Source organism: Tamandua tetradactyla, chromosome 2, assembly GCF_023851605.1.
Source record: "Tamandua tetradactyla isolate mTamTet1 chromosome 2, mTamTet1.pri, whole genome shotgun sequence".
Lineage (NCBI taxonomy): Eukaryota > Metazoa > Chordata > Mammalia > Pilosa > Myrmecophagidae > Tamandua > Tamandua tetradactyla.
Window position 1 is genome coordinate 97,727,973 of NC_135328.1, and position 21,519 is coordinate 97,749,491.

Sequence of the window (21,519 nt, forward strand, 5' to 3'; positions counted from 1 at the left end):
CTCTAACCTTTTAGAGCATTCAGTTTCTTACCATATACTTGGCATCTAAGTAATTAATGTCTTGTGTGGCCCCTTGATTGTCTTGAGATTGAGCTCTCCAAATGGACTATTAACAACTTGAAGCTAGGGACAATGGTAGATGTATATTTTTTGTATCTCTCAGAGCACTGAGCATATGCCTATTGGATGGGCAATAAATCCTTGCCAATGTTTTAAGTACACATCTGGCATTTATAATTGGTTTCCTTTTCCCAAACCCACGGATGAGACAAGGATGCTCTCTGGCCCACCTGCATGGGGAAAGGGGTGGTCTGCATGGCCCTGTCCTCTTCTGCGTAGGCCAAAATTGTCCTCAAGGATCTCCTCAGGTGCTCCTCATTAAAGTCTGGCGCTTTGCCCACCAAAGATGCCAGAGACATTGTTACTTGCATCTTTACTCTTGCAAAGTTCTGTGCCAGAAAAAAAAAAAAAAAAAGACCAAATAAGAGACATTCAGCTAGGAGATAAGTGAAGGCAGTAGAGCCAGATACCAACAATTCCCAATGCTTCTTTTACCCCTGTCTCAATTGTTTCCTTTTCTCTCAATGATATGAGAGCTACACTTTGCACAATATTCAAATCATTATTTCTTAAATGGTTTAAATGCATAGTGCCCTGACATAAATCTGCTCCTTACATTGCCAGGCTCCCTTTAAATTTTAATTTAGGATTGGATTGCCTCTCTGTTGCAAGACTGGAATATTCCTACAAAGTTGGGTCACCGGATTTATCTCTTTTGTGCCAAGATTCCTCTACTTGGGGTTTCATTTAAATTGCAGGGAGGAATCAGATATCCAGGGTCAGGACTTCGGAGATTTACACATTCTATGCAGGCAGTGGTTTTCAGTTTCTCCTTTCCTTCCAGGCCCATGGAAATATATGGCTTTGCCAAGGGCTCCTAAGAGAAGTCCAAAGGCTTTTAAGCAGTAACCTCTGAAATATACTGAGGACGATGCCTTTCTTTCATGGGCCACTTTATCTTTTCATATCACTCAAGCATGCTCAACATGACCACAAATGGAAATTCCAAAAGAACATACCCAAACCTAGACAAACTAAAGCAAAGACTAAACCCCATAAGGGGCTAAGCTTTGATTAAAATTCAGGTCTAGATGATATTGATCATTTAAAATTCTCTTCCACAGGTCACTCTAGTATAAGCCAGTCAGAATTTAGACTCTAAGACAAAATCTTCTGAAATCTTAACCTGTCAGTTGTCTTTTTCCCCCATAGATGACGTTTCAATTCTATGTATTCATTCATTTCTTATTGAAACAAACTGAAGGAGATGCTGCCTTCGCCAGTCTTGATATTTACAATAGGATGCAAATTCAAGCAGAAGCTGCTATCTGTCTCCACACTGAATTGTTCCTACAGACAGGACAGAAGTAAATCTCAATCCTGCAAACGTGCCCTTATTTATCAGTGCTTTTTGCAATCCTGCAAACGTGCCCTTATTTATCAGTGCTTTACACTGACTTTCTCTATTGATTCTGAGCTCTTACACTGGTGGCTCCAAAACTGAACCTCATGAGGAGGTAGAGGGTGGCACAGGCTTGGCTCCGGGTGACGTCCATGCTGCTGCTGCAGTGGTGCAGCACTCGCTGGCACAGGTCTGCACACTGCTCCACCTCCTCCTCAAACAGCAGGTCCCCGAACTAGGAGAGATAGGAGGGACCATTAAGCATCACTTGGCACTTTCCGCCTCCTGCTGAAATATGCAAATATCTGCTTGGACAAGCAAAAGGCCCAGAAGAGTTAATGCATTGCTCCATAAAGATAATGAGCCACTCGAGTCAGAAGATGGATTTAAGCAACAGAGTCGATTTAAAATTTAATTGCAAATTTCACAACTAAGTTCAGGGCTGCGCTATTAACCACATGACTAGGCAGGTTGTGCTCACTGGTGAAGTCACAGCTTTGATGGGATTATCCCAAGGTTCCCGGGTCCCCTGGGAAATAATGGTGACTAAGGAAAAATGGTCAAGACAGTGGAGAGTAGAAGAATCCTGCTTTCTAAATGTAAAAGATCCCATGTAGAAAGCACCAACTGAGATTTTCAAAAAGGGAAGAATACTCCGCACGGACCTATCTATATAAGGATAACTGTTATGGATGAAATGGTGTCCCCTCAAATGTTATGCTGAAGCCGTAACCCCCAGAACCTCAGAATGTGACCTTATTGGGAAATAGGGTCCTTGCAGATGGAATTAGTTAAGATGAGGTTATACTGGAGAAGGGTGGGTTCTTAATCCAATGTGACTTCCTTAGAAGAAGAGGAGACCAGAAAGACAGACATAAGGGAGGAGAAGGCCAGGTGAAGATGGGGGAGGCAGAGATAGGAGTGATGCATTGACAAGCCAAGGAATGCCAAGGACTGCTGGCAGCTGCCAGAAGCTAGAAGGGACAGTAAAGATTCTTCCCTACAGGTTTTAGAGAGGGCTTGCCTGCCAAAACCTGGATTTCAGACTTAAAGTCTCCAGAACTGAGAGACAATACACTTCTTTAAACCACCTAGTTTGTGATACTTTATCATGCAACCCTTGAAAACTAAGGCAAGCCTCGTATGTTTGGGTGGGCCACGGTGGCTCAGTAGGCAGAGTTCTCTACTGCCGTGGTGGAAACCCGGGTTCATTGCCCAGTGCCTGCCCATGTTAACAACAACAACAAAAAGTCTCCCATGTTCCTCAGTCTATGGAAATTGAATACTAAACTTTCTGGCTTTTTATGACATAACATTTTTAAAGACTTACTAATAGGAATCATGTATAGGATTTTTTTTTTGCCACAGCAGGCACCAGGAATCGAACCTGGGTCTCCGGCATGGTGAGCGAGAACTCTGCCTGCTGAGTCACCGTGGCCCACCCCATATATAGGATTTTAATTTCACTCAGACTAGGTATTAAAGGGTGAAAGAGGAAGTCACTTGATGGATTTCTGCACTCATGTCATAGATATTCAGTGAATGGGCATTCAGATTTCCGTGTTGGGCCACATTCAAGTCAGAGAGCCACTGCGTCTCCTCTTCACAGTGACTTCCTGCAGAATCAGTGCGTCTCCTTTCTTCCTGGGAAGAAGTGACCCTTTACCACAGGTCACTGAATACCCTCTGTGGGTTTGGGCCCACCTGAAGAGAGAAGTGTGAAGCTGATGAGAATCTTAATTGAGAGTCAGAAAACAGACGTCCCACGTTTACCTTGGCAATGAGAGCCCGGAGTGTGGCGAAGCAGTGGGTCAGGTAGGTGGTGCTCTGGTCGCAGCTCAGGGAGTTCACCAGGACCCGCAGGACGCCGCCCAGCAGGCTGTCCTTGCAGTCCAGGGCGGAGCTGGCCTGGGGGGACAGAAGGACAGCATCAGGGAATCCCTGTACTCTGACAGCATGCTGAGGGCTGAAGACATGGGGACGCCCCTAACACTGACTGGGGTGCCGATGGGCACACCTCTCTGGTCTGCAGCCGTGAGGGCTTGGTGAGCCACCACCCTCCCACTCACTAACCGGGGGCGTGATGGCGCAGTCACACACGATGATCTGGGATTCATGCCTAATTCCGGACTCCCAGACATAGCGGTAAGGCCCTCCTCCCCACATCCCAGCCTACAACGGCTTTTGAAATGTCCTTTCTTTGCATACAAAGCATAGCTTCCTTCTTCAAAAATACGGTTGTGGACCTCCAGTCCAATAGGGGCTGCTAGTGGGTGGGAAGGATTCTAAATAGAAGCTTATTCATCAGCTACAGCAGGACTAACACCAAGGATAGCTGTGATTAAGTTTCAGTTTTCTTTGAAAATTGCTAATATGTTTTGAGGACTGGTATAAAGAAAACAGCATTCAAAGCAGTGCTGTATAGATATGATCAGTGTGATGCTAAGTATTTAAGTTATCAAAGATATCAAGGTGTCAAAGATTAGACATACTTTTTGTCATTATTTTTAGATAATAATTACTTTTATTTAAGACAACTTAAAAGTTGGACAACTGAGGTTCCACTGTTTCAGTGTTTCTTCGAGCCCTGAAAATCAGTACTGGAGCTACTCTAATAAGTGATTTCTCCATGGAAACATGAAAGGACTCATTTTTCAGTGGAACTAAAAACCCATTATCACTTTGGGAATTTTTGGAAACGTTCGTTTAGAAGATAAAATTAGTATGGTCTATTGTGTACTGCAAAGTTCACAGTGACACTACTTTTCTACAGCAGGATGGCAAATACATGGCGCAAATGCCTTCTCTTCCCCAATTTGTACTCAAAGCAGATATCATTAATCAAATGTAGCACTCTTTTTTACCTTAGTCTCCCACCCCAGGCAGCAACCATCAATCAAGTGGAGTTGACTTCTCAGAAGAAACCTACTGCCATCTCTGTTCTAGATGATGAACAATGAGCCCACCATATACATTCTAAAGTTGGTACACACTCAGGTAGATTTCACCACAAGAGCTAGCTTATCAATCAACCTAACCCCTTCTCAGTGAACAGCAAGTCAAAGAAGCCAGAACAATGTTCAGTATCTCTGGAATTTGTTAGATGGACGCTATTGTAAATAGTAAACTTCCCAACTTGACTTGAAAAGAAAAAGGCATTTTTGGATCACATTTATTTATTTCACACGTTTGCAAAAGAAATTCTTATTAAATTCCAATAAATATATTCATGTGGAAAAAATCAGGTATTTGTTGTCCTCACCTGGATAATGTTTTCTTGCATATCCAGGATGATTAAATTTGCTTCTGTAGCCAGATTGCCACTGATCAGGGCTTCTTGGTCTAATTCTGCCTTTGTTCTAAGAAACAGAAAGAGGTCCAATTAAAGCACATGTCTAACTCTGCCCTCTTCTGATGATGGCAATCTGGTCACTGACGTATGAAGAAATCTTGGGAATAGTTAACCTTGAAGTGAAAACGAAGCAACCGGCCACAGATAACTAAGGAGGGCAAGGTGCGTCCTGCAATTAGTGTCTAGTTAGAAAAATTTTCTCGGTAAAGTCTCCAGGCCATCACCATCTCCACTATTATTAAACGTGATGACAATTATAAAAATAACAAAAATGGGCAGAGAAGCACTCGTTGGTTGCTACTTGTAATTAGGCTGGCCGTTCAGAGTGTTTACAAACCCCTTCAGGGCCATTCCAACATTTCCTGAGAACCATCATAGATCTGTGAGAAGAAGCCTCTGCAGCAGGTACACGAGAGTGAGACTGCCAAATGTGAATTTGGCAAACAGTGATGCTGCTAGGAAAGGAAAGGATGATGCTTCAGAACTGGGTCAAGGGCAAGTCGGTCTGCTGATTTCCCAAAGACCACTTTGGAGTTGCTGAGGTAAGTGAGAGTCATAGTATTTGCTCTGTCCCTTTCCCAGGTCAAGCAAGGTTGCATTCCTGTGGGCAGGCTGTCCAACATTCTGCTGGTCGTTACCCACTAGACAAAGGGACTTTCCAGTGCTGCTTCTCCTCTTAGATTCCTTCTTAAGGAATGAAGTGTTATATGTTCTTCCCATCTCATAAAAAACACATGAAGTTGGAAAAGGATACTCTGTACCATCATGCAAATTTAGTTGCAAAGAACTGACTTCCCCAAGATGTCCCAATGGCAGAGATGTTACCCCAAGGATTTTCCACTTATCTCTTCTTGAGTCCCCTTAACCTACTAATTGGAGCATTTCAGTAGCTTACATACCTTTGAGGGCTCAGAGTAAGTATTTCCATGAGTATTAAATGTCTACATGCTTAAGACAGGCTCTCCTGTCCCAAGTTGATCTGCATTTTTTCTTATACTTCAAATGATTATTTGTATAACATAAATGAAGTATAAAAGCTATTATTTTTTTTAATTACTGGTCAATGTGAATCTAGAGAAGTGCTGTTTAACAGAAACATAATGGGGGGCCACAGATGTTTATCTTTTCCAGTATTAAAAAAAAGTAAAAACGTGAAATTAATTCTAGTATATTTTATTTACCTCAATAAAACAGATACTATCAACATGTAATCAATATAAAAATTACTAATGAGATACTTTACATTCTTTTATTACTACAATGTCTTCAAAATCTGGCCTAGAGGTTTCACTTAAAAAGTACCTCTCAGGTCGAACCCGTCACATTTCAAGCACTCAATGGTCACATGTGGCAAATGGACAGCACAGCTCTCTGTTTTTATAAAAAGTATACCAGTTACGGGCGGGCCATGGTGGCTCAGCAGGCAGAGTTCTTGCCTGCCATGCTGGAGACCCAGGTTTGATTCTCGGTGCCTGCCCATGCAAAAAAAAAAAAAAACTATACCAGTTATTCCTCTAAAGTAGTGTTCTCAAATTTGGCTATACAGTGGAACCATTTGAAGAGTTTTTACAAAATATTGATTCGTGGGTCCCACCGCTGGTGACTCTAATTTAATTGGTCTGGAGGACATCTGGGCACCAGGCACTTTAAAAGCTCCCCAGCTAATTCTAATGTGCAGCCCAGGCTGAAAACTACTGCGCTCATAGAAACAGTAAAAAAGGTAGAGAACACCGGTACTATAATTGCAACAAATTTTCCAAGTAGCTAAATTGAGCAGTTATACTTTTACTGTGGTTTCCCTTTAAAAACATTCTGAAGATCTGCAGATATGAATCATTAACTCTGCCAGTGAGGGGCGTGGGGGCAAGAGCAGGCAGAGAGAGAGCTGGCAGGTTGCATACCATAGGCCAGGTAACATGCTGTTATTGTAGGCGAAAGGGAAAGGTTTCTCAAACATCAATTTTTTCAGCCCAGACAAAACATGCCTTGCTGGGCATTTCTCTTAACCCTGTAGAGTTGAAGGTCTAACATCCTGGGAAGTTCTGTAGCACCGACTGCATGCACATTTCGTTGTGATTGTTGGGTTTCATTGTCTGAACTAGAACGCATGGACTTGTGGAACCAAATATCTTATAAATAGGGTCAGGGACCTCGGAGCAACAATACAATACTCAAAGCAAATGGATAGAGTTAATAAGATCAACATCTGTTTCCAAGTAACTTCTATAATGAAAATGTGTTTATCTTTTTAACAGTTTGAAATAAACTTGATTCACAAAGTCTCATAAGTGGATCAGAATGATTCATTCTTGTGGTAGCAACAAAGATACCGCCTCATTTAATCACAAAGCAACACCGCTGTTCAGGTTTGCCCCAAACTCCCCACTTCATGATGGGTGTTTTAAACCCCACAGGGATACCCTACCTGCGCCTTACCAAGTGGAATGAGGGGTTTTTAACCATACAGTGTTTTGCTCAGGAACCCAGGGATTCTTAAGGCTACCTGCTGCCAACAGGAACAAGTTATGGGCCATCTATTCAAACATATTTAGTTTAGTTATTTTATGTCTACATTGTTGCATATATAGCAATTTACACAGCATATATTGCAATCCAAGCAGGATTTTTCTCTTTCATTTCTTTATGCTTTTGTTTTTCTGGTCATAAGACACATCACACATTGTGGAATACAGAGCAAATACATCCGTTGTGGGAAATAGAGCAAAGTATAAGGAAAAAACACCAATTATCCACACTCAAAGAAAATCACTGTTACTACTTTGGTAAATTTCCTTCCAACCTGTTTTAAAGAATATATATAGCTAAGATATTTGATATTCTACTCTAAAATTAAGTGTCTATCCTGTCTTTGTTCCCTTAATGTTATATCACAAATATTTCCCATGTCATTAAGTATCTCCCGTATCCCTTTTAATTAACACATAATATTTCATTACGTATTTCTCTATTATTGGGCACTCAGAATGTTCATAATTCTTTTTTTTTTTTTACAATTTAAAATAATGCTGACATGAATACTCTTGAATATAATCTTTGAATACATTACCCCTATAGAAATTTGGATTTAAAATAATGTGGTCTTGGGTAACTCACCCTGCTTTCTCTATTTTCCTTCTCCCCATCAGCTGCTTTTGATAAGCTATCTGAGGCTGCTAAATTTTAGTTTTCTTTAAATACTTATCAATGTAATAAATTTGAAGAGCTGGAAATCATAGCTCCTTATACCCATGATTGTCCTGGGTTCCTGGAAACTGTATTTATACAGATAATGATGCTTCATTTCCGTGCCCTTGGAAGGATGTGATTCTTTCAGTAATACAAGTAGCCTGGGAAAAATAGTGTTGGATTTTAGGTAAAAGTAGCAGAAAGTTGCTGAGTGACTTACTTATCTAGCTTCTCAGTAGCTTGACGCCAATGTGTCTGCTCCTTCCTCCATCTCAAATTTTCATTTAAGCCTGGAAATCGGTCATTCCCTAGGAGTTAAGAAATGCATGATAGGAATTTGATTAGCATGAAACCTTCCAAGATAGCCAAAAGGTCTGTAACAAGCTCAGCTGAGACGATTCAGCACTATTTCTGTCTAATTAAGGGTTCACGCTGGATGCTGGTAGGAGAGACAAAGCCACCGGGCCTGTGTCTGGCTGGCTCTGCTCTTTGATTGATCAGCAGGGGCTTTAGAAGAACCCCTGCCCTTCCCTTCTGGAGCATCCACTGGTGACCATATTTTTCACAAACAGAGGGTTACAGTGAAATTCTGGGGGTTCTCTCTGAGTTGTGGGAAAGGAAAATGTGGGGGTCACTTGAGAGTGCTCCATCACCACTGAAATAGCTGAGCTTCCTCTAAGTTCCCTGTATGGGGTGAGCTGTCATTCTGCTTTACTCTGAGCACTGTGAGTAAGAAGGAGAGTATCTGAGCATTTCACTCTAGTCCACAGTGATGAGTTCAGCTTTCCAGATCATTCTGGCATGGTAGGGCCCTCAACTCAGACCATTTGTGGGACTTGGTTCCATTTTCACAGCACCATGAATTATTTGAGGGCATGATCTGGAACAAACCCATCCACTTGCTTTGGCCATTCTCCGGACAGAGAAATTACCCCCCCTAGAGAGGATGCAGCCTTCAGGGGACCCCATCCATTTCATCTTTGACTCACAATTCTTGAATGTGACCTTTTACCACTGCTAAGGTATAAATGGAAGACACCACCCATTTGGGGACATTTTCAGAGTTCCTGTGGTTTTGCAACAGCAGCGTTCCCTTAGAGGCACAGGGTAACACAGACACAATCCCAGAACCTGCTGTCTCTTTACCATAAATGTCTCAAGAAAGTGATGGTGTCTACTCACAGTGGGAAGAATTCCTTCCCATGAAGGGTTCAAAACTTTCTGACAAAAAGCAGGGAAGGGCCAGTCCACATACCTGGAGTCCGGCAGCGCCGCATCATCTCCCCTCTGGCCCCTTCCCCACGGAGCAAAGCCTCTTCCAGCCTGGCCTTGACATCCCTTGACTTCTGTAGGACTTGGGTACTGACTTTGTCAGAACTTGGTTTTCCCTGGACAGGACAGAGGCAGGTGGACAATTAGTTTGGTGAGGTCTCTGCCCATGCGGCGAATCCTCAAAACAAAACACTCCAGGTGACTTCAGCCAGGGTTGCTGCATGCTATAAAGAGATGCTACTTTGGGAGGAACCTTTGGCCAAAATTCTGCTAATGGGAATGGGATTCTTTCTGTAGAAGACAGAGACCCCTTCCCCTTGGATGTATTATTTCTGCAATGCAAACTGGTTATAGATTTATATGTAGAAACAAAAACAACTGATGCTTCCATTGCCCAAACACAGGGCAACAGTAACAAGACAGGACTGAACTTGGGAGACAAGAACTGCTGTAACACTGAACTACCTCACATTTACCTTGTACTCAAAACAGGAGACACAGATGAAAAGTAGATCTAGAATCCTGTTTAGTTGCATGGACGGCAGGTCAGCAATCCACTTCCGAATGAGGCTCTGATCAGCATTTTTCATGATCCAGAGGAAGCAAATCATGAGGTTGCGGGTGGTGTCGGCATTCAGCACGCTGTACTGCTTATAGGGCTGCAAAGGAGGCAAATTGGGAGGTGGAGGTGGGGAAGGTGGGCACCAGACAAACTGAAAGCTTAAGGAATGCTAATCCCTTAGCACACGGCAACTGCATTTCTTCCTTCCCTGGGGATCTGTTTTGAGAATCCTGCCTTCCCTTGGCATGGGTAGCCAAGCTCTTTGGGCTCAGCCATGTAACTGGGCACCTTCTGTCTCAGCGGCAGGGTGATCTGGTGGTCTGCCCTGGACCCTGGCCATGCCCCCCAATCTCAGGGGCTTTCAGGTTCCTGAGATCTCCTTGTATTTCTCCCTCTGGATAGACAGTGGAGCTTTGGACATAGAGAAGAGAACCAGCCTGGCTGTGTGCCACAGATACCCTAACTGTTCAATATTTAGCTTCTTTGTCACAGAGTCCAAGTATAGCATAACTGCTCAGCAAATTAATCAAATCCATAGTTGAGCGAAGTCCTCTGAAATGTGATTTTAACCACAATTTATGTTTGCCTGAAGGCGAGGATAAGGGGTAAGGCTATTTGTTTTAATCATTGGACCACGAGTATTCATTTTAAAGTGCTGAGTACATGTTCTGTTACTCATCAAATCAACATGAACAACAATATGTGGCTGGAGCCTTAGTTCAAGAGGCATAGCTAATATTCAGTGGAATGTGTGGGTGAAATTGCAATGAGGCACTTGTGAGTGAAATGTTCATTTTGGATGGAAATAATAGGGCTTAGGAAGTTACTTAAACGTTAATTTTCCTGTGTATGTTGACAAGAAGAAATGAAAACTTTAGATATAACTTCGCAGGTTGTATTAAATTAAAACCAATGAACTTTGGGCTTTTGAGTATTTTCCTTAGAGGTAAATAACGATGTAAAACGCACACACTACTCAAAAAGTTAACTTTTTTTTTGGTGAGATGGACATTACAAAGGCAAGGGAGGTCATAAAACACACAGTATTTATTGAACTCTAAGATCAGTGATGCCAAATTTCAAAAGTCCTTTCCCATTTTTCCCTCTCTGCCTCTCTGCCCCATCCCCCAAGCCCCAAGGGCATCTGGGGACGGGAGGCTGCTAAGTGCTAGAGGGAAGAGAAGAGAGTGATCAGAGAAGAAGAGTAGACCCAGACGCTATCTTCCTAGAAATGGACTGAGATGGACCTCTGCTTCTCAGATGGACCCTACCTCAAGTGAATCATAGATCGCATTCCCTGAGGAACCCCTCTTTAAGTCTACAGAGTCTGCTCAAAAGGTCAGAGCCAAATAACTCTCCTTAGGTTCCCAGAAGCCCTAGAAAAGCTGGAGTGTTTTGCTTAAGAAACACTCATCCCAAGATAGTAGCACCCTCACCCCTTTTTCTGAGAAGCATATACAATGTGAATAATAACTAGAGTCCCAGTGCTGTCCTGAAAGAGTCTTCATTTTCTCTTTTCTGCAGTGATCTCAGATTTCCTGAGTTCACCTCGCTCCTGGTTTCCTCAACTTTGAATTCGGCACCTTTGGCACCACCTGAATTGGACTGGTGGATCTCTTGCTATTGTCAGAACCCTGTCTGGCCCGTGTAGTATCTCATCTGTGCAGCTCAGCTGCCAGCCTCGTGGTATTCTTTCCAGCCTCCTGCGACAAGACCAACCATCTCCGCCTACTCTGCACTGGGTGCCGGTGGGTGAACATAAGAGGAAATACAAAATGGAAGTAAACCAGGGAAACGTGCACCAGCATACCAAGGAAGACAGCATCGTTCCACTTGTCTTCAAATTCAAATGATTTCCAGCGATGGCCAGGGCCACGTTCTGGTTAATTGCGCTCGTCCCATCCTGTTCTTCGTCCAAGCCATTGGCACGAGTTTTTCCACTACGGGCATCTGCAGCTGCAATTTAAACATCATTGGTGATGACAAGACAACGACGATATTTTCCCTACCAAATAGCCATCAAATCAAAGTTCCAATTTATTTGTACTGCTACTGATTAGTTACTGAAGTCAGCAGATTAATTTTTAAACCTGACATTTAGCATTATTTAATCTGCTACCACCTATTGGAGAAGGCAGACAGACAATATTAGGCTAGTACAATATTAGGCTAGAAATTAACTTTTCAAATGCTGAAAATAAAAATTTTCAAAGCTTTAATTAAACTTTCCTGTAATCGAATATTTTTTACTTAATTCATATATTCTAAATAATAACCAGATAGAAAGAACTCTGAAATTACAGAATTAAACATGGACTTTATAGATTAATAATCTATATTGTCACAGGGTGGGCCACGGTGGCTCAGCAGGCAAGAATGCTCGCGTGCCATGCCAGAGGACCCGGGTTCGATTCCCGGTGCTTGCTCATGTAAAAAAAAAAAAAATCTATATTGTCACAAATTCAGCAATAACTTATTAAATTTAAAAATATTTTAGAAATAGATGTTCATTTATTGTATCAATATAATATAGACATATCTATATCTACATATTGGGACAGATAAATGCAAATTAAAAACGTAGGCTTTTAAGAATGCTACCAGTCACACAAAAACTATTCATTCGCGTGGTTCTTGGAAAAGTATGTTAAAACACTTGCAACTGATTGATTTCTTAAAAACTCATATTTTATTAGACCTGTCAACACTATAACCATCTGGACCTTCAATTTTTCAGAAAAATTGTGTAAACAGCATTTTTGTCAGCTGAAGTTCTGAAAAGAGAACCCAATTAAAAAAAAATATGTCACTGTTATAAATGTTTTAAGGCAAGTGGGTTTTCAAAAAAATATGGTGATATAAAGAGCAAGTAATAAACACTGGCAATTACGCAAGACCTGATAACATTTTCAGGACTGATTTGAAATGCATTTTTCCCTAAATATGCATGGGGTCACGGTTACAAAAAGAGGAGGGAAGGATTATATAAACATTTTCTGTGCAAAATACTTTTATACCAGTTCTCTTTTTCATCTTTATCACAATCCTAGGAGGTAGGCATTGTTATCCACATTTCTTAGAGTTGAAAACAGGAAGGCAATGAAAGAGTCACAGAGTGTAATAAATGCGAGTGGAATTTGTATTCAGGTATATCTTTTCTGAAAGTCATTTTCCTCATTAGTTTATCAATCTAAAGTTTCAATATGTAATCTGACAAATTAGATGCACTATGTTAAACCTGTAAGAATACTTGTTTTCCCACTTGTCAGCGATATCACAACCATAAACTCTAATTCCTATTTAAAAAATACATGAAGACTTTATTAAAAGGCTCAAAAACGCTCTTATTCCAAGTGACTGTTTTGGAAAACTCCAAACAACAATGAAGCTTTGAAGAAATCAGTGCCAAAGTGTTCCTGGTTGTTTGGGGACAACCAAGCCCTAGCTCTTCAAAGGAGACTTTCTGGAATTTTCAGGCAAGGATTCTAGAAATGGCACGCCCATTACTTGCCCTGTTGTGAATTATATCTTTAAATTTTGAGGACAACTCTGCTCTCAATATGCCCCCCTGGTCTGGCACCACTAGGAAGTTGTGCATCCCCCTTGCAGTGTGCTCATCCCTGTTTGCCAAGCTTGTTTCCCTGTTGCCTTGCCCTTGCGATGCAACAGAATCCACTCCACCCCACCCCCAACCCTAACCCTTCAATCTGTGTTGGAGGGATTTTTAAGAGAGGAGATAATTACTTCTGTGGGAATGCATGTCTTTCATTTTTTGATGTGTATGAATCGGAGGTCATAGGTGATTGTTCCCACCTTTGTGAATGAAACAATGAAGTCACCGCAAGGATTTTAAAATTTAGTCATAAACGATGCTTTGCATTTGGAAGAAGTGAGAAAACGTGGATGATTCCCAGGATGAGTGCTTGCGAGGATGGCTGGACTCAAGCAAGTATTCCCCAGTTCCCAGGATCCCCCATCAATTGATATCCATCAAAAGCAGTGGGTTCTTTGCCCGGTGTGCTCAAATGACCAATTCCTGAGACCCCGGGGGTTTCATACAGAGAAAGAGTTTACTGCTAGGTGTGAAGCAGGCAATCAGATGGCCTATTAGCCTAAAATTGTGGATAATTTTACAGAGTCAAAAGATGGGCAGGTTTTAGGATGATGAGCACAGTGGCTCCAGATGGTGTCATCTGAGGTGATCTGATTATTGAGCATGCACAGACTGATCACATGCTTAGTCATAGAATGTATGTAAGAAAATGGTGGCTAACTTCATATGATGCTGGGTGTGATTTTTAGTAGTATAATTAGGTGTAGGTTTCTTATAGGTTAAACTTTAAGCTACTGCACGTGTCAGGTGGGCCCATTTGGGTTAGTTCCAGCTTCCTTTACCAAATAGTTTTGGATTTGGGGTGGGTTGTTCTGGGCTGACCCAAGAATAAACTTTAGGGCCTGTCTTCAGTGATCATGAGACTCTAAAGTTGAAAAAATGGGTACATGTGAGGGTCACTCATCAGGTTTTCACACAAGGGCACAAGGTAAAGGTATACAGTCATTCGCAGAGATCAAGGCAGCTGGATTACAGTTCAGAGACTTCAGATAGTTCCCTCTGCCTACTCCAATATGCCTGAAAGTAAAAAAGGAATATCTAGATAATGTTTCAGTCATCAAAATCATCCCTTAACCCCTCACTTTCCGGTTATACAACCTAGAAAGTAGGATGAGAATTTCAAAGAACTTTCCTTGTGTAAGGGAAAAGCAACAGCCACTCAGAAGTGATCAGAGTCTTTCTTTAGAAAGTTAACTGCCAGAGGAAAAACATTCCTAGTTGCTCTTCTGTGTGTGTGTGCGTGTGTGTGTGCGTGTGCGTGTGTGTGCTGGGAGAAGGGTCGGCAGATGGGATTTTCGTTCCCAGGTCTCACATAAGAAGTTCCTCTATGCGGGAGGGGGAAGTCTCTTTCATCCACATCCTTCCCTCCGCACTGTGGTATGTGAATAGACTTGGGAGGTACCCAGCCATCTTTGAGACATTATCCTTTCCTCCCGCGCTGCCCGACACACTGACTTCCAAACTCTGAGTGAGCCTCTTAGTGCCAAAGGCAGAATTCCTCTGCCCTGGCAGAATTTCCACTATTGAAAGTCAGTGTGATACTTTTCGCATGGAACAATCATTTAGGTGCATGTGACACTATCTGCTTCTTAGCTTAAACATTCACTAAATAAAAGGGAAGGAGGTTCGTTTCCCGGACCATGCACCACCCATCCTCCCCACCAAAAATAAAAATAATAATAAAGGAAGGAGCACCTGTTTATTTCGAGGTTAGTCATCCCCAAAAGAGGGGCTTACATTCACTGGGATGAAAAATAAGAAAATATGAGAAATTCTGTGATTAATATCTCACCTTTTTTTTTTTGGTGTTTGGTTTATAAAGTTCTTCATGTACTAGCAGATTAATACATATATATAAAATTCCTTAACAAACAAGCAAATGTAACTGGGGAAATAGGATTTGAAAAAAAAAAAATAGGGGCCTGTGTAAAAAGGTTTAGAGTCCACAGGTGTGGAGAAGCATTTATACAAACATATCAGCAATGGCACTAATGACAGAGACCTCATTCTAGCAGGGTATTTGGCAGGGGCTCCCATCAATCCAATGAAGGAAAAAGAAGGTGTCTTTACCTGTAAAATCATAGAGCTGAGGCAATGCATCCAAAATGATGCCAACCAAAGGCAGGTAAAGGGCAGCGATTTTGACCTTCACCTCTGACTTGACGCATCGGGGGTCCAGGTCGTGGGAACTCAGCAGGCTGTGGATGGCACTGACAGCTTTCCTTTGTACTCTGCTGATCCTGCGACACAACACAGAAAGCTACACGTTATGATCAGGGAAGAGTGACCAAAATGCTCTCAAACAATAAAGTGTGATCAGAATGCTCCTAAACAATGAGGTGATGATGTGAAAAACAGGCGAAATCGGGTAGAAGTATATAGATTCCAGAGCCAGACAGGTTAGCATGATGTTTTCAAGGTTTATCATGTTGCAGCATGTATCAGTACTTCACTCCTTTATATTACCAAACAATATTCCACTGTGAGGATACCCACATTTTATTCATCCACTAATCAATTGATGGGCATTTGTTTCCACTATTGGCTATCATGAGTTATGAATGTTGCTGTGGTTATTCCTGTATAAGTTTTTGTGTGGGCATATGTTTTTATTTCTCTTGGTCATATACCTAAAGTAGAATTGCTGGATCATATGGTAACTGTGTTTAAGCTTTTGAGGAACTGCTAAACTGTTTTCCAAAGAGGCTGCAACATTTTACATTTTCACCAGCAATGTATGAGGTTCAACTGCTCCATTTCTTTGTTAACATTTATTATCTATATTTTTTATTGTAGTTATCATGGTGGGTTAAAATGAAATCTCACTGTAGTTTTGATATGCATTTCCTTGATGGCTAATAACGTTGATATCTTTTCATATGCTTTTTAGCCATTTGTATTTCCTCTTTGGAAAAGTATCTGTTCACGTCTTTTGCCCATTGTTAAATTGTGTTGTTTATGTTTTTTATTATTGAGGTATACAGTCCTTTATATATTCTAATTACAAGTCCCTTATTAGATAAATGATTTTTAATATTTTCTTCCATTATCAGTTGTCTTTGATTTTGTTGCTGTGTAAATGAAGCACAAGTTTTAATTTTGATGAAGTCTAATTTATCTATTTTTTTTTGTTGTTGTTTCTGTTTTTGTGTTATATCTAAAAACCATTGTCTAACCACAGGTCATGAAGATTACCCCTAAGTTTTCATCTCAGATTTTTATAGTTTTAGCACTTACAGCTAACTCTTCGATCCATTTTGAGTTAATTTTTGTATGGGGTGAAAGGTAAGGGTCCAACTTCATTCTTTTCCATGTGGATATCCAGTTGTCCCTACACTATTTGATAAAGAGATTATTCTTTCCCCATTGGAAATTGGGGGAAATCGGTGTTGGCATTTTTGTCAAAAATCAATTGACCATAAGTGATGATTATTATTTCTGGATTTTGAGAGGCTGTTTTATGTATATAACCTGATATTTAGAGATAAAAGCGAAACTGAACAGGTTGGGGTTAAAGTAATTCAGAACCTAGGGGTTAGGTAGACATATACTCTTTGAGAACAATGGAAGAAAGGTTTATTTGGTCTAGAACTGAAATGTTCTGTAATCAGTCTATCTGTATAGCTCATTTGACCAATTGAAACACAGGGAGCCCAGAATAAGAAAGAGGTCTTTTAATCCTGTATAGAATATTGTAATGCCTGGATACGTCCTAAAGTATATTAAGCAGATAATCAAAAAGTATTGGCAAAGTCCCTTGAGGGATGGGAGAAAGAATATGGAATTATTAAACCTTACCATTAGGGAATTCCCTGATACTGTGTCAAACTTTAGGGACACCCAAATCAATAGGTCATGCCCTTGATCCTGAAGCTTACTCTTGTGAAGCTTATCTAAGTAGCAGAGAAGCTTAGACTACCTGTAGGGTATGCCTAAGAATTGCTTCTGGAGGACCTTGTTTGTTGCTCAGATGTGGCCTCCGTCTCTCTAAGCCCAACTCTGCAAGTGAAATCATTGCCCTCCCCCTTATGTGGGACATGACATCCAGGGGTGAAAGTTTCCCTGGTGACTTTCTAGCCTCCCTCTAGTCTCCTATATTCTGGAGCAGCTAGAAGGAAAAATATGAGAGGATTGCATGGTAGCCCATGACAAACTCTGGGATCTGTCCTATAACAACTTGTTGAAGAGTGCTTTGAAAACTAGAGCCTTTTTATTTCTTTGCTTTGAATATATGTTATACTAAACAATTTTAAAAAGTTAAAAAAAAATCAATTGACCATAAAAAAAACTCAGTTGATAGATGTACGGCTTTGCTTCTGGACTCTTCAGCCTAAATATCTATCCTTATGCCAGAACAACATAGTCTTGATAACTGTTGCTTTGCAGTAAGTTTTGAAATCCGGAAGTATGAGTCCTCCATTTTGTTCTTCTTTTTCAAGATTGTTTTGGCTATTCTGGGTCCTCTGCAATTCCAAATGAATTTTAGAAGTAACTTCTCAATTTCTACAAAGAAGTCAGCTGGGATTCTGACAAGGATTATGTTGAATCTGTAGATTAGTTTGGAGAATGCCATTATCTTAACAATGTTGAGTCTTCTGACCTATGAACATGGGATCTTTTTACATTTATTTAGATTTTTAATTTTTCAATAATGTTTTGTATTTTCAGAGTATAAGTTCTGCATTTTTTTGTCAAATTTATTCTTCCGTATTTTGTTGTTTTTGATGCTATTATGATTGGTATTGTTTTCTTAATTTTATTTGTGGCTTGTTCATTGCTAGTGTACAGAAATATAATTGATTTTTGCATCTTGAGCTTGTGTCCTGCAACTTTGCTGGCCTCATTTATTAGTTATAATAGCTTTTTTTGAAAGACGATTCACTGTATACATCTTATTTACAGTTTTGTACACTGTCAGTATGAATGGGACCACTTCTCTACTCGAGTCATTTTTAGCCAAAGCAAAATAACCTAAGTAATACAAAATGTTGAAATACAGCATCAAGATACAAAAACAGACATTCTAATTCTAGTTAGGAATGTAATTATGATGTTACTTTTTTTAAAAATCCACAATTATGTTTAGAAAATCACACAAATATAGATCACTGATTTGAATGAAAGGCATACATTTGTAGCAAAGCTACAAAAAAACAACAAAATTAATGTTTATTCCACCTCTGTGTCGTATTTTTGGATACTTCACCAATGCTTACTTGAAGAAAAAAACAAACTAAAAATAAAAAGAATAACTATAATTAGATGACTAATGTTATCAAGTAGGGAAACAAAATCTAGCAGCTATCAGCAAGAGGAAAACAAAGACAATGCTGTAAAAAGAAACAAAGAAAATTGCTAGAAATTGTATGTATCATATTCTTTCAAACTGGCAAAATATGCTCCTGCATACAATGAAACATAAACCAAATTGTTTTTTCCTTTAAGGTATAGACATGCCAGTTCTTTTTTCAATATTGTGGATAGGTAAATGTGTTTGCAATGATAATTCTACTAAGCTATTACAGAGTGGGCCGGGAATGCATTTATGGATTTCGGGGATGATATTTACTGCAATTGTTTGCTTGGGATAGTGGATGCACTATTTTTTTTAAAAATAGTAACATATGTACACAGAAGTACAAACAAAGGCAAATGAACCTCTCTTATATCTTAGCAACATTTAGATGGAAATCAAATTTAAATTCAGTCCACTCTGCTTTCGAGGAGGCTTTAGTTCAGCTCCCAAATCTCAAGTGCTTGATGCAGTCTCCTATGAGAAGGCTCAGAAGGTGTCTTCTTAAACTACAAATCTATTTAAAGTGGAAGAGCAGCTTTTAGTAGCTGTGTCTGCATGGGACTGATCACCAGTCACTTTCTTTGGAGGAAGTACTACCTTTCCTTGTATATCCTCCCTAGATGTGTAACAGCTTCTTTGCTTTCACATTCAGTAGTCCATAGTGCTATCTTATCACCTTTAGTTCTAACGCTAACATCGGCTGCACATACATCATCACTGTAGTCATCAAAAGATTCTCCCATAAGGCCCAGCTCTGTCTCTAGCCAAAAGCAAATCGAGGTTTGTTCAATGTAATTAGCCATCGTCGTCCACGTTTGTTTTATTCATCTTCCCACACAGGCTCAATACCACCCTTAAAAATTAAGTAGTCACAGCCAGGCATTAAATGACTAGACAAGTGGATATGACTATACAGAGCCCAAATGTCTTGAACAGTATCAAACTTAGAGATCAGTCGAAGGTTTGCTTGCCAAGTTTTTTGCTTTTCATCATTTTTTAAAAAACGAAGCGTCCATCTGTTCCGTAGTGGATGTTTAATATAGTGTTCTGGGTTAGCAATCTCCTGATTAGATTCTGTTTTCTCTTCTTCTGTAGGTGGGGGACTTAAGAGTAGCAGTGGTTTTTGGTTCCGCAGTTGCCATCTTAGTGTAATAGTTTTTCAGTGGATTCCTTAGGACTCCGTATAAGGTCATCTCATCTGTGAACAGAGATAGTTTTACTTCTTCCTTTCTAACCTGGATGCCTTTTATTTCTTTTCTTTTTTTTTCCTAATTATCCTGGCTAGAACCTGCAGGACAATGTTGAGTAGAAGTGGTGAGAGTGGACATCCTCGTCTTGTTTCCAGCCTTAGAGGAAAGCATTCAATCTTTCACAGTAAGTATAATGTCAGCTGTAGGTTTTTCTTAGATGCTCTTTATGAGTTTGTGGAAGCTTCCTTCTATTCCTATAGTATTTGCTGAATGTTTTTTATGATGAAACGTTGTTAGATTTTGTCAAATGCTTTTTTCTGCATCTACTGAGATGAGATGATTGTGTGTGATTTTTTTTTTTGTCCTTTTAGTCTATGTGTATTACATTAATTGATTTTCAGATGTTAACCAGTCTTGCATTCCTGGGATAAATCTCACTTGGTCATGGTGTGTAACCTTTTTATATGTTGCTGAATTTTGTTTGCAAGTATTTTGTTGAGGATTTTTGCATCTATATTCATAAAAGAAATTGCTGTATAGTTTTTCTTTCTTGTGATGTCTTTAGTTTGGTATCAGGGTAATAGTGGCCTCATAAAATGATTTGGGAAATGTTCCCTCTCTTCTGTTTTTTGGAAGAGTTTCTGAAGGACTGGAGTGAATTCTTTAAACATTTGGTAGAATTCACCATTGAAGCTATCGATTCCGGGCTTTTTTTGTGGGAAGTTTTTTGTTACTATCTCAATCTCTTTACTTGTTCTAGGTCTATTCAGATTTTCTATATCTTCTTGGTTCAGTTTCAGTAGAGTCTGTGTCTTTCTAGGAATTTTTCCATTTTTATCTAGGTTATCTAATTTGTTGCATTTTTATTTTATTTTATTTTAAACCCTTTTTTATTTCTGTAATTGGTAAGTGGTCTTCCTCTTTCATCCCTGATTTTAGAATTCAAATTCTTTTTTTCTTGGTCAGTCTAGCTAAAGATTTGTTAATTTTGTTGCTCTTTCAAAGAACCATCTTTTTTGGGGGGGGGGGGCGCATGATCCAGGAATCGAACTCGGGTCTCCTGCATGAGAGGTGGGCATTCTACCACTGAACCACCTGTGCACCCCAAAGAACCAGCTTTTGATTCTGTTGAGCTTGTCTATTGTTTTTCTAGTCTCTATTTCATTTGCTTTTAGCTCTAATATTTATTATTGCTTTCTTTCTACTAGGTTTGGGTTTAGTTTGCTCTTCTTTTCCTAGTTCAGTGTATATACTGTTCAGACATTTTTAAAACCATGCGTACATATTACCTATTCAAGAAAGCTAGGTTAAAATTAAAGATTTTATGATATAGGTTCTGCAATGCGACTGTGTGATTGTGAAAACCTTGCGTCTGATGCTCCTTTTATCTACCTTATTGACAGATGAGTAAAATCTATTGATTAAAAATAGATAAATAATAGGGGTGATGAATGTTAAAATAAATTTAGTAGATTGAAATGCTGGTGATTGGTGAGGGGGAGAAGGAAGGGGTATGGTATGTAAGAATTTTTTTCTTTTTTCTTTTTATTTATTTTTCTGGAGTGATGCAAATGTTCTGTGAGGTG

At 40.0% G+C, this 21,519-nt stretch overlaps 1 protein-coding gene and 1 pseudogene across 9 annotated transcripts in view; both read right to left on the minus strand.

Annotated features, from left to right (window-relative positions):
* DOCK8 (dedicator of cytokinesis 8) overlaps nt 1-21,519 on the minus strand; it is a 243,357-nt gene that overhangs the window by 30,219 nt on the left and 191,619 nt on the right. For 8 of the 9 annotated variants that reach the window (XM_077148343.1, XM_077148335.1, XM_077148340.1 and 5 more), the window contains 9 exons: nt 15,518-15,687; nt 11,645-11,790; nt 9,749-9,931; nt 9,256-9,388; nt 8,221-8,308; nt 4,725-4,821; nt 3,236-3,370; nt 1,545-1,697; nt 291-449 (listed from right to left, as the gene is read on the minus strand). In XM_077148343.1, coding sequence (XP_077004458.1) covers nt 291-449; nt 1,545-1,697; nt 3,236-3,370; nt 4,725-4,821; nt 8,221-8,308; nt 9,256-9,388; nt 9,749-9,931; nt 11,645-11,790; nt 15,518-15,687 — 1,264 coding nt within the window. The remainder of the gene's footprint in view (nt 1-290; nt 450-1,544; nt 1,698-3,235; nt 3,371-4,724; nt 4,822-8,220; nt 8,309-9,255; nt 9,389-9,748; nt 9,932-11,644; nt 11,791-15,517; nt 15,688-21,519) is intronic. The other variant, XM_077148339.1, reaches the window with a different exon arrangement.
* On the minus strand, nt 16,881-19,885 carry LOC143673601 (eukaryotic translation initiation factor 4E pseudogene; annotated as a pseudogene).